The sequence below is a fragment of the Lepus europaeus genome, chromosome 18, assembly GCF_033115175.1.
Source record: "Lepus europaeus isolate LE1 chromosome 18, mLepTim1.pri, whole genome shotgun sequence".
NCBI classification, from domain to species: domain Eukaryota; kingdom Metazoa; phylum Chordata; class Mammalia; order Lagomorpha; family Leporidae; genus Lepus; species Lepus europaeus.
In genome coordinates this window covers 77,340,889-77,353,452 of record NC_084844.1, presented here as the reverse complement: position 1 = coordinate 77,353,452, position 12,564 = coordinate 77,340,889, and the positions used below count along the sequence as shown (strand labels likewise).

At 40.7% G+C, this 12,564-nt stretch overlaps 1 protein-coding gene across 19 annotated transcripts in view; it reads right to left on the bottom strand.

Moving 5' to 3' along the window:
- The window catches only part of LOC133776546 (zinc finger protein 665-like), a 111,935-nt gene that overhangs the window by 38,787 nt on the left and 60,584 nt on the right, over positions 1 to 12,564 (bottom strand). For 13 of the 19 annotated variants that reach the window (XM_062215530.1, XM_062215546.1, XM_062215544.1 and 10 more), the window contains one exon: positions 7,400 to 11,712. In XM_062215530.1, the coding sequence (XP_062071514.1) occupies positions 7,400 to 7,414 (15 nt within the window). In that variant the 5' untranslated portion in view covers positions 7,415 to 11,712. The remainder of the gene's footprint in view (positions 1 to 7,399; positions 11,713 to 12,564) is intronic. The other 6 variants (XM_062215538.1, XM_062215540.1, XM_062215536.1 and 3 more) reach the window with 6 other exon arrangements.

The following is a 12,564-nucleotide window of genomic DNA, read 5'->3' as shown; positions in this document are numbered from 1 at the left end:
AGTCAAAGGGATCACACAAACAAGATTAATGTCTGCTAATACTAACTGATTAAACCAAAAAAAGGGAGAGAAGGATCCAACATGGGAAGGGGGAGACACAGCAGACTCATAGAATGGCAGATGTCGTAAATAGCACTCTGGCCTCAGAATCAGCCCTTAAGGCATTCAGATCTGGCTGAAGAGCCTATGAGAGTATTTTAGGCATGGAAAGCCAAGACACTCTGGAAAAAAAAAAGAAGAAGAAGAAGAAGAAGAAGAAGACCTAAATGAAGGATCTCAGCGAGTGTGATCCCAGTGGAAAGAACGGGGCCATCAAAGAAGGAGGTACCTTTCTCTGAAGGGAGGAGAGAACTTCCACTTTGACTATGGCCCTGTCGGAATAGGATCGAAGTCGGCGAACCCTAAAGGCTTCCATAGCCTCGGCAACTCATGGCTAGAGCCTGGGGAGATTGCTGACGCCATAAACAAGAGTGTCAAATTGTTAAATCAACATCAGGAGTCACTGTGTACTTACGTCCCATGTGGGATCTGTCCTTAATAGGTTGTCCAAGGTGAAGTAATGATATAGCTAGTACTGAAACAGTATTTTTACACTTTGTGTTGCTATGTGAGGGAAAACTGTTGAAATCTTTATATATACTAAACTGATTTTCTGTATATAAAGAGAATTGAAAATGAATCTTGATGGGAATGGAAGGGGAGAGCAAGTGGGAAAGGGGAGGGTTGAGGGTGGGTGGTAAGTTGTTGGGGGGAAGCCTTTGTAGTCCATAAGCTGTACTTTGGAAATTTATATTCATTAAATAAAAAATAAAATAAAATAAAATAAATAAAGATGGTTTAAAAAAAAAAAAGTAGAGTCCTAAGACACAAAAGTAAAACTGAAATGAAATGACAAAAAGCCCTAATAAGCCTCCTGACATTATTCATTCCAAATTTGTTTGTGGGAAAGTTATTGGCAGGAAATTAGGAATATATTTAAGCACTCAACACACTGTCTTCTATTAAAATACACTTATTTTAAAATTTTTATTTATTTGAAAGGCAGAGAACAGAGACTGAGTAAGAGAGAACTTCCATCCACTGGATCACTCCCCCAAATGCTTTTAATAAGTTGGCATGGGCCAGACCAAATCCTGAAGCCCAGACATCTTGTCTTCCCACATGGGTGTCAGGGATCCAACTAATTGACCCGTTACTGTCTGTCTCCCAGGGAAGAAGCTGGATCAGAAGCACTATGGACTCCAATATAGGAAGCAGGTATTCCAAGAGGGGGCTTAATCTGCTGTAGCAAAACTGCCCTCAGAAAACACCCTTTGTGTGAGACTTGGAACCAACCATCAAAATGAGAGTTTCAATATTCAGATTTTAAATTGCTCTGTTCCAACTCTAGAGTATACTTCCTATGTCACGGGCATCATCATCCTTTTTGACTGATATTCTTGTTTATAAAAAATATTTGTTTGAAAGGCAGAATGACAGATTAATACTACATTTCAGAATATGAGAATACTGTGACTATGTGGTAAATATGAAAATTCTACAACTCAAACCAATAAAAGCTGAGTTAAAAATCAACAAAGATTTAAAGACATTTCTAAGGACGTGACATTGCAGCACAGTGAATTAAGTTTGGCTTGCCATGCCAGTTTTCTAGCAATCCCATATTGCAGTGACATTTCAAGTGCTAGCCACAGTTCTTCTGATCCAGCTCCCTGCTAATACACCTAGAAAGGCAACAGAAGATAAACCACATACTTGGGCCTCTGCCACCCATGCTGGAGACCAGGATGAAGTTCCTGGCACCTGATTTGAGCCTGCTTCAGATCTTGCTTTAGTAGCTATCTGGGGAGTGAAGCAGCAGATGGAAGATCAATATCTGTCTTTTTCTGTATCTCTCTGTCTCTCATCTCTCTGTGTGTGTGTGTGTGTTGCTCTAACTTTCAAATATATAAGGAAATCTTAAAAAAAGACATTTCTGGGGCTAGCTTTGTGGTGTAACAAGTGAGGCCAGCATCCTAAATGAAAGCCAGTTTGAATCTCAGCTGCACCATTTCTAATCCTGGTCCCTGCTAATGTCTGAGAAAGCAGCAGATGATGGTCCAAGTATTTGGGCCCCTGTCACTAACATGGGAGACCCAGATGGAATGCCAGGTTCCTGGCTTAGATCTGGCCCTGCCTGAGTCATTACAGTCATCTGGGGAGATAATCAGGAGATAGAAGACCTCTCCTTTTCTCTCTGTCTCTCCCTCTGACTCTGTAACTCTGCCTTTAAATGAATAAAATAAAGCTCTAAACATACATTTCTATGAAAAAGGATTTACAAGTAGTTGATCAGCACATGAAAAGATCCTCAACATTATTTAATGTTTAGGTAAATGCGAGTGACAACCACAATAAAATGCCACTTTATATCCACTGCAATGTCGTTTATCAAAATAAGTACTGGGGAGCCAGTGCTTTGGCACAGAGGGTTAAGGCCCCGGTCTGCAGCACTGGCGTCACATTTGGTCATCAGTTCTAGCCCCAGCTGCTCCACTTCCAATCCAGCTCTCTGCTGTGGCCTGCGAAAGCAGTGGAGGATGGTCCAAGTCCTTGGGCCTCTGCACCTGCATGGGAGACCTGGAGGAAGCTCCTGGCTCCTTCCTTTGGATCAGCTCAGCTCTGGCCATTGCAGTCATTTGGGGAGTGAACCAGAGGATGGAAGACCTCTTTCTCTTTCTGGTTCTACCTCTCTCTGTAACTCTTTCAAATAAATAAAATAAATCTTTTTAAAAAAATAACCAGTAGTAAGGCTGGAGAAACTAAAAATCTAATGCATTGTTGGTGTGAATGTAAAATACTAGAACCAATAAGGAAAACAATACTGAAGGGCTGTATGTGGTGATGGCTTTTTCAGTAGCAGAACTGAGAGGCAGTACAGAGAGTAACACACCAATAATAAAGAACACCCAAACATCTTGGTCTCTCAACATCTTCTTCTTTTTTATTTGGTAAGATTTATTTATTCGAAAGGCAGAGTTGCACAGAGAGAGAGGGAGACAGAAAGATTTTCCATCTACTGGCCCACTCCCCAAATGGCTGCATTAGCCAAGGCTGGCCCATGCCAAAGCCAGGAGCCAAGAGCTTCTTCCATGTCTCCGATGTGGGCACAGGGGCCCAAGGACCTGGGCCATCCTCTGCTGCTTTCCCAAGTGCATTAGCAAGGAACTGGACTATAAGTGGAGTAACCAGGACTTGAACCAACCCGATATGGGAATCTGACACTGCAGGCTGTGGCTTAATCCATCACACCACAATGCCAGCCCCTCTCTACCTTCTTTTAAAGTCACTGGTAATCAATCAGTTCTGAGTGATCCACCCTGATGACCTCATCTAATTCTATTCACCTCACCTCTCAAAAGCTTTACCTCTATGCACCAGAGTCAGAGAAAATTTCCATTCTCTTAATAACTCAATTTGGGAATTATCCCCCCAAAATCTTCAAATCATAGTAGCATACAATGAAGTAATGTCAAGCTCAAAAAAAAAAAAAAGATTTTGACAAACACTACAACATGGATGAACCTTAAAGACATAATGTTCCATGAAATATACCATTAACAGGAGGACAAATACTGTGTGATTCTACTTATAAGAAGTTGATAGAGAAGATAATTTCATAGAGACTGTCAGGGTCTGTGGTGGGGGAAACAGGGACTTATTATTTGGTGCACACAAAATTCCACCTGAGAGAGATTAAGAATTCTCCAGAGGACGAGGCCAGAGCCATGGTTCATTTGGTTAATCCTCTGCCTGTGGCGCCGGGATCCCATATGGGTGCCAGGTTCTAGTCCCGGCTGCCCCTCTTCCAGTTCAGCTCTCTGCTGTGGCCCGGGAGTGCAGTGGAGGATGGCCCAAGTGCCTGGGCCCTGCACCCACATGGGAGACCAGGAAGAAGCACCTGGCTCCTGCCTTCAGATTGGTGCAGTGCACCAGCTGTGGCAGCCATTTTGGGGGTGAACCAACGGAAAAAGGAAGACCTTTCTCTCTGTCTCTCTCTCTCTCTCACTGTCTATAACTCTTACCTGTCAAATAAAAAAAAAAAAATTCTCCAGATGGATGCTCTGATGGGTCCAAAGGAATCTGAATATGCTTAATCCCACCTAGATGTACACTGAAAATGTCAAATGTTTGTTCATGGATTTTATCACAATGAGATGCTTTTTGAAAAACCGACAGTAGTCAGAGGCTCATTACAGTCACTGCTGTGATTGATGCATACATACATCTAGTTTTCAGTATTCATTTGAAGTGGCTACATGAAATAAGAGAATAAAATGAAAGTAGCTTTAAAATGTGGCAAGTTGTTTTTGGGCTAGAAACATAACTGCATTAGTGCAAACTACAGATAGAATCATGTACATGTATGTAAGCAAAAGGTACAATTATTTTTAAAATTATTTACTTACTTTTATTTGAGAGGCACACACAGAGAGACAGGGACAGAAAAAATGTCTACCAGTTTGTTCACTCCCTAAATGCCCACAACAGCCAGGACTGTTGAAGCCAGGTGCTGAAGCCAGGTGCCTGAAATTCAACATGGGTTCCTATATGGGAGTCAGAGATCCCAGTATTTAAGCCACCACCTGCTACCTCCTAGAGTCTGTATTCGCAGGAAGCTGGAACTAGAAGCAGAGTTAAGGATTCAAACCCACAGAATCAAATATAGGATTTGGGTGAAGCAAGAGGCATATTTTTAGAAGTTGTCATTTGGGGTCAGCAATTGTGCCTCATTGGGTAAATCTGTCACCTGTCACACCAGCATCCAATATGAGCACCAGTTCAAGTCTCAGCTGCTCTACTTCTGAGTCACCTCATTGCTAATGTGCCTGGGAAAGCAGCAGAAGATGGTCTGTCCTTGGGGCCCTGCCACCCATGTGGGAGGCCTGGATAGAGTTCCAAGCCCATGTCTTCAGCCTGGCTCAGCCCTGGCTGTTGTGGTCATCTGGGGAGTAGACACAGATAGATTTCTCTCTCTCTCTTTCTCTGTCTCCTCTGTCTCTGTGACTCTAACTTTCAAACAAATAAATAAATCTCTAAAAAAGTTCTATTTAATTATTTTCATTTTATTTGAAGGGAAGAGAAACAAGGAGAAACAGAGAAGGAAAAAAAAAATAAACATAATCCATCTGTCAGTTCACTTCCTAAATGCCCACTTTAGTTAGAGCTGGGCCAGACCACAGCCAGAAGTGTGGAACTCTATTGGGTTTCCCATGTGAACTGCAGGGACTGAAGCACTTTAATTATCATCTGCTGCCTCCAAGGATGCACATTTGCAGGGAAACTGATTAGAAACAAAGTATCAGGACTGAACCAGGTACAATATGAGATGTGGGCATCTCAAGTGGCAACTTCAGCTTTTTGCCAAAGGCCCACCCAAAAGAGCCACTATCCTAACTGCTCAACAGGTAAAAATGATGTGTTTCTTCTCTCCTTTAATGCGTCTTTCTCTAGACACTGGTTAACAAGTGCTCACATCCCTAACTCCTGAATGCTTTCTCCCACTGATAGCTGAGCCTGTCACATCTTAGGATGGATCAAAACTCATCACTGAGAAAATACACTCTTCCAGATTTTTGTCAAGAGTGACACTTCTCATAAAAAATAATTCTGTTTTTAATGAATGGCAGATCCTCCTCCTTTAATCCAGTGCATGTAGGCATAAGAATAAAGGTTAAAGAACAAAAGAAAAACCAGGGATGGTATTGTCGTGTAGTGGGTAAAGCCTCTGCCTGCAATGCTGGCATCCCACATGGGTACCAGTTCAAGTCCCAGCTGATCCCCATCTGATCCAGCTCTCTGCAAATGTGCCTGAGAAAACAATAGAAGATGCTCCAAGTACTTGGGCCCCTGCACCCATGTAGGAGACCCGGAGGAATCTATGGGCTCCTGGCTTTGGTCTGGTCCAGATCTGACCATTGTGGCAATTTAGGGAGTAAACAAGCAGATGGAAGATGCATATTCCCATTCTTATTTTCATTCATTCATTCATTCTCCCTCTCCCCAACTCTGCCTTTCAAATAAATAATTTTTTTTAATTTAAAAAAAAACAAGAAATGGAAGAAACAAGATTTGCCACCAGATGAAATTTGACATGAGAGTGGAGGAGGAGTCCAGGAAAATTTCCACATTGGTGATCTGGGTCAAGGCTAGCTGACAGAAATCCCTTATACAAGTATAGGGAAGAATGAATAACGTGACCTTCATTTTAGACTCTTTGAGCTTGAGATGTCATTTGGATGGCTACAAAATGTATCCAAAAGGGAGTAGTACACCCTTGGTTACAGCCTAGGGTCAAAGACCTAGCTGGAGGAAAACAGGAATGTCAGACCACAGAGCGTCAAATCTGCCAAGGAGAATTGCAGGGTAGGATGAATGGTGGAGTGCATGGGATACTTGGAGTGGTAATCTTAAGGAGAATAAAGTAGAAAACCCAAGTAGAATGCAAGAAACCATCAGTGAGGTCATGACAGAAACAAAGAATTTTCAGGAGAAAACCATGTACAATAGTTTCAAATATGGCAGAGAAAAGAAGTTTAAAAGGGAGAGTCTTTTAGCTTTATGTTTATGATGTCAGTTAAGGTAGCCTACGCCTATTTCAGAGAGCGTGAGTTTCATTCCCCACTCTGGCTCCTGATTCCAGCTTGTTGGTAATGCAGATCTTGGGAGGAAGTGTGTGACACAAATAATTAGGCTTCTGCCACCCATGTGGAAGGCCAGGACTACATTCCTGGCTTGTGGATTCAACTATGGCCCACCTCTGGCTGCTATAGCTGTTTGAGGAGTGGAATCAGTGGGTGAGAGCTGTCTCTTTATTTGTCTTAAACTACCTCTGAGTGTGTGTGTGCATCTTTAACTCACATATAGTTGTTGTTGTTTTTTTTTAATGTGGCAAAAATTCCATATAAGGCAAGGACTAGAGAATTGTTTTTGGCTTTTACTATATGTTATTTGTAAATATTCAAAATCCAATCAATACTATTTTAAATAGGATAAAGTCCAAATGAAGAATGTGATTATTTAACTGAAGACATAAGTTTGAAAAGTCTGCCAGCCCAATCTGGCTGAGAGAAATGTTGGAAAGTTGTTTAGAAACCTGCAGTAGATTAGGTCCTAAGCATACCCCTGGTCCAATCCATGAATCCAGTACATCCTCTCCAAAACTACTGAGGACCACACTCAATTTTAGTAATTCCAAAAGAACCCTAATCAACTGATTACGGTTTTAGCACTACGTGAGACTCCTATCACTACTAAATGCTGAATGCTTATTTCCAGGTTGGTACTAAACCACTGTCCACTACATTATCTATATGACCAATAAATACAAGTAGAGAAATAAATAAACAAAACAGCTTACTGAAGATGAATTCATTTTCTTTGTCTTGGAAGCACGTAGAGATCTCTAGAATAATACCTGGAAGAGAAGGTGAATGGAGGGAGTTATGAAAGAACTGGTCGGGCTTGCTCCTGGATTTTACTGCACAAATCATGACCATGGTAGAAGTGAACACAGAATCACAGAGACACTAGATAGAAAAACAGCCTCCTTTTGCAGCAACAGTGCTTAGCACATGAGAAGGGTCAGGAAAGAGCACCCAAATTTCTATTAATTGGTAAAGATTAAACACAACTTATCATTAAGTTAATGATAATATTTATGTTACTTATTTTGTAAAAAAATAATATTACTGCAAAGAAATAATTTATAAGTTTAAGGATGACTGTTCATGTAAATCATATCATACCAAAGAAAGATCATGTTTCTGAACTACAGAAAAATACTTCAGTGGTATTAAGTATTTTCTTGTTAATACAGATATGCCACACAGGATTCCATTTAGTGTTTTCAGTAGAACATCTCCAGATTTTGCATATCTAAAATTCCAGAGAAATTATGCATCATGCAACCTGAATTTCTTTGCCCACAACTGTACAGGAAAAATGGATCGAATATACTTTAATGAAGTACACCTTTCCAGAAATTATTCCAAATGACATACCTCCCCAAATTAAAGCCTTCATATAACCCTTTCCCACAATGACTCTTACCTTTGACCTTTCACATGCTTTAGCCCTTGGGACATTAGTATATATGACACCAATATTATTTGAAAAGCATTTGTCTAGTTGAGTTTATCTTATTGGACAGTCATCTTGTGCAGAAACCTGGTACTTGTCTGTGGGAGAAAAAGGTTCTAAAACAAGAGCCAAAGCAAATAACCAGACATGCATGGCAGGGAAGGATGTTGTAATGTGGCAAATTAATCTGCTGCTTGGAACACACTATCTCTCATACCAGAGCACCTGGTTTTTGTCTAAGCTATTTCATACTCTTACACTTTCTGTAAATGTGCCTTGGATGAAGAGGGTGATGAACACACACTTGGGTTTCCTGCCACCCACATGGGTGACCCACATGGAGTTCCTGCTTCCTTAGCTTCAGCCTGGCATAGCCTTGGATCTTACAGGCATTTCAGGAGTGCACCAGCAGGTGGCAGACTTTCTCTCCCCCCACCATCCCCCCACACACACACATACACCCTGCCTCTTGCTCTACCTTTCATACAAATAAATGAATTGTCAATAGCACCAGAAAAAGTAAAATAATCCTATGTGCACTAGCATCAATCCTGTCACCAGATGCCAAGACCCTTATTTGGGATATCAGGCAACACCAGCATAGAAGCGTTTCAGCTGAGTCCACTCCAAAATGCAGATTCAGAATTAGAAATAAAATAGTTGTATTTTAAACCTACACATTTACTGTGGATTTTTCATACATCAAATGCTGGTATACATTGATGAATGAACAAAAATGAATTTAATTCCACCCAAAATAGAGCCAAGAGAACATCCCAGTCACAGTTTTCATAAGCATGATATATGCCCGCCAGAAAGAAAGGTGTCAGGTGTTGTCACACAAAACAACATTGCCTGAATGAAGTTCCTAAGACTGTGTCTTAAATTTTCAACATGTATTTTGGAACTGTATTGTGTTTTATGTGTATTTATCAAACTAATTACCAGCAAAAGTGTCATTCCAATTTTAAATAATTTAAAACAGACTCATATTCATCTACAGCATTTATGATTGTCAAGAATGGTTAAATGGTATCAAGTGAGGAAAATTTCCAAAAGAAGCGCATTGGATTTGCACAAAACACTAAAAAGTGGGTTTTTTTCCCCCCATACTATTTGTTGATCTCTTTATTTAGTGTAGGGTTAATTTTATGGGTATAAAGTAAACTGAAAATAGATTTTTGTGAAACTTAAGAGTGGGGTTAGAAGAGGGGAAGAGGAAGAAGGGTGAGAACATGGGCAGAAGAGAGGGTAAGCTGAGAAGTATCACTATGTTCCTGAATCTATATGTAAGAAATTTGTATACCTTAAATAAAATTTTAAAGAAATAAATTATAAAGGAAAAAAGGCTAGTCCTGTTCAAGGCAAAGTCATCTGAAACCATGTTTCTAATACAATGACTTCACTTCCTAAAAATGTATCTCAACAGTGAAGATGAGTTTTGAAATACCTATGGTAAAACGGAGAATACTACTCCAAAAGACAGGGTGCTTGACATCTACTCATCATTTGACACTTGTCAACACTTTGTGTCATCTTTCTTATCCGGCATACAGGTCCTGGCAGTACTCCTGGTGCTACCAGGAAGAAGCATCAGGAAAGAGGGATTATCTGCATAGCTCTAGATGTGAAATATGTTTACAGACCAATGTTCCAAGAGCTCCAATTCTGGAAACAATGGAGGTGGCATAAAGTAATGAGAGCATGTTTGGGAGCAATGTAGGCAGATTTTCACATATGATAAGCTGTTCTTCCACTGCAGACCATACCTTCAAAAATATTAAAATTCCCTAAACCCTTGTCTATCTTTCTCAACCCAATCACATCTCCCTTTTCAAAATCCACATAAAATTGCCAATATTATCCAGTCTTTGGCAATGTATGGATGAGGTGAAGTAGTATCAGTCAAATCTTGATCACTCTAGGCAGTAGGTTCAATGATTGCTTGGGTAATGCAAAGCTAGGGTCTTCACCTTTCTGGTATTCCTTTGCCTCTACTGTGACACACTGGAGAGAGCACTGGGCCATAGGGGTATTTTCACTCAGATGAATTCAAATTCATGAAGCCCAAATCTTCGTTCAGAATAAACTGCTTTGTTAGAAAGGAAACAGGATCATCATCCAGTACCCTAATTTCCCTCATGGAATAATTTGTATAAATTTCTACAAACTCAAACAAGAATACTGGGCAGGCTATCCATAGGAATGGGCCAGAAAATTTACTTGCAGAGGAGATAATACAAAACCCCATCAAAGCAAATGTATATAGTAAGAAATCTTGAACACACTTCAAATTTATTTTGCTGGGAATTTAGGAAATTTCACTGGTAATATAAATGTCCTTTCCCTACAGAAGAAAACATGTCATACAGTCAGTAACAGCAAAATCCAGTGACTGGATTCACACCAGATAGCTTCCTGCTCAAATAGTTTGCAGATATATCTTGCTGCACTGCAATCTTGGCCCAGCCACATTTCTGGAGCTTCTGGAATCAACTGCTTCTACATACCTGAAAGAGCTCACTGGCCATCTGACAGAGCATCCACCTCTGAACAAAAATAATTTATGGAAGCACAGTCTATGCTTTCCCTCTCCTTGTCCCAGATCTGAGGGTCCAATGCCAGTGTGGCCTCCCCTACAGACTTAAGTCTTTGGCTCATACCTCAATGTCTCTGGTCCCAAGTGGAGAACACGTGTCTCTTTCCCCATTGCTCCCTGTGGCTTGGAGTACTCTTCTGTCCCACTGGAATCAAACTTCAAGGATACAGAATTCATTTAAAGCTCATGGGGCAGCATCAGGAGAGATTTGGGGCTGGAATTTCTGGGAAGAGGAAGGCAGGAGTGGGCAGAGGGGCCCATGCTCAGAAGCAATGTGAAAAGGTTCTTCCTCTGGTTCTGTACTTGTGGTGTCATGGGGAAGGGAGGCTACATTTCCTACAAGCTCCTCCATCCCACACTGGAAAACAAGAAGAATAATTTGCCTATTTCCTGGGTATCTGGCCCTGTTCTCTGGAGACTTAATATGATGCGTAACTCATCTCCACACATATGCTAAGTACAATTTTGATGATGAGCTCTTGGTTTGACAAAGACACATTTGAAAGATATGTGCTAGGAATGGAGAAATTCCAAGGTGGAAAAGTGTTTGAAAATTGTTACTATTTTCATTTTTGTAATTACATTGCTGCCATAGAACACATCTCTATTGTGTTACAGAAGCTTGCTGAAAGCATGAGGAGAGTAACAATGACTCTACTTTCCTTTAAGATACTTAAAAAAGAAGCTAATATTTCTAGGGTAACTCATTACTAAATCTTCAAAAAGAAGCTTTCCTTCCTTTATCTGCTAAAACAATTTGTGAGCCATAGATGGATGATAGTCCACGATTAAGAAAATTCTTCTATTGAATATACTAGAATAAAATAATAATTTTCAAGTGTGTGCATTCCAAACTCATTATACAAATGTAAAAGTCCCAATCACTGGTAATTACTTATCTAGAACTCCTGAAATCCATCATATCCATCTAACAATGTTTCACTTACTGTTTTGAGAGTTGGATTTGGCTCTCTTCCTTCATTTGCTGGATTCTGCAACAATTTAGAAAAAATAGGTCAACACCAAGGTTTCAGGAAGCTCCCATAGCTACTACTGATTTCTCCAAATGGGTATGGTCACGGTTGATGTGGGCTTAGTAGGGGTAGGAGGAGGGTACTGATTCTTATCCTACAGGCGAGAACTGGTTTTCTCAATGCCTAAGATATGAGTTGCCCAGTCCATATACATGAGTCTTCTCTAATTCTGCCACTGAACTTCAGCAACTATTCTGCAAATGCAGGAACCTCAGTTCCTTTTTAAAGATGTATTTAAAAGGTAGATTTACAAAAAAATAGAGAGACTGACAAAGTGAGAGAGAGTGCTTCCATCCACTGGTTCACTCCCCAAATGGCCACAATGGCCAGAACTGGGCCAGGTCAGAGCTAGGAACTTCATCTGAGTCTCCCACACAGTTGCAGGGGGCCTTTGTACTTTGGCCATCCTGTGCTGCTTTCCCAGGCACACTAGCAGGGAGCTGGATCAGAAGCAGAGCAGCCAGGACTCATACCATCCATGGTTTAACGAGCTACACAACAATGCCAGCTCTGGAATCTCAGTCTTGAGCTTCCTAGTCTAGTAACCTTCACCTCAGATCACAGAAGCAATTCCACAAAAAAGTCTCAACGTCATATTTCTTAAAATAGAAAATGAACTTTCAGGGATCAAAGAACTAGCTCAGTACCATGGAGTAGTGGATCTGTATATTCACCATGGACATCATATACCTCTGCCAGCAAAAGCTGTTCTCACTGGGATTGGAGATGTGGAAACTCAGTACTCTTGCTGTCTCCTCTGTATCACAAGCACTTCGAACACAAAGCTATCACAAATCTCAATTCCTGTAC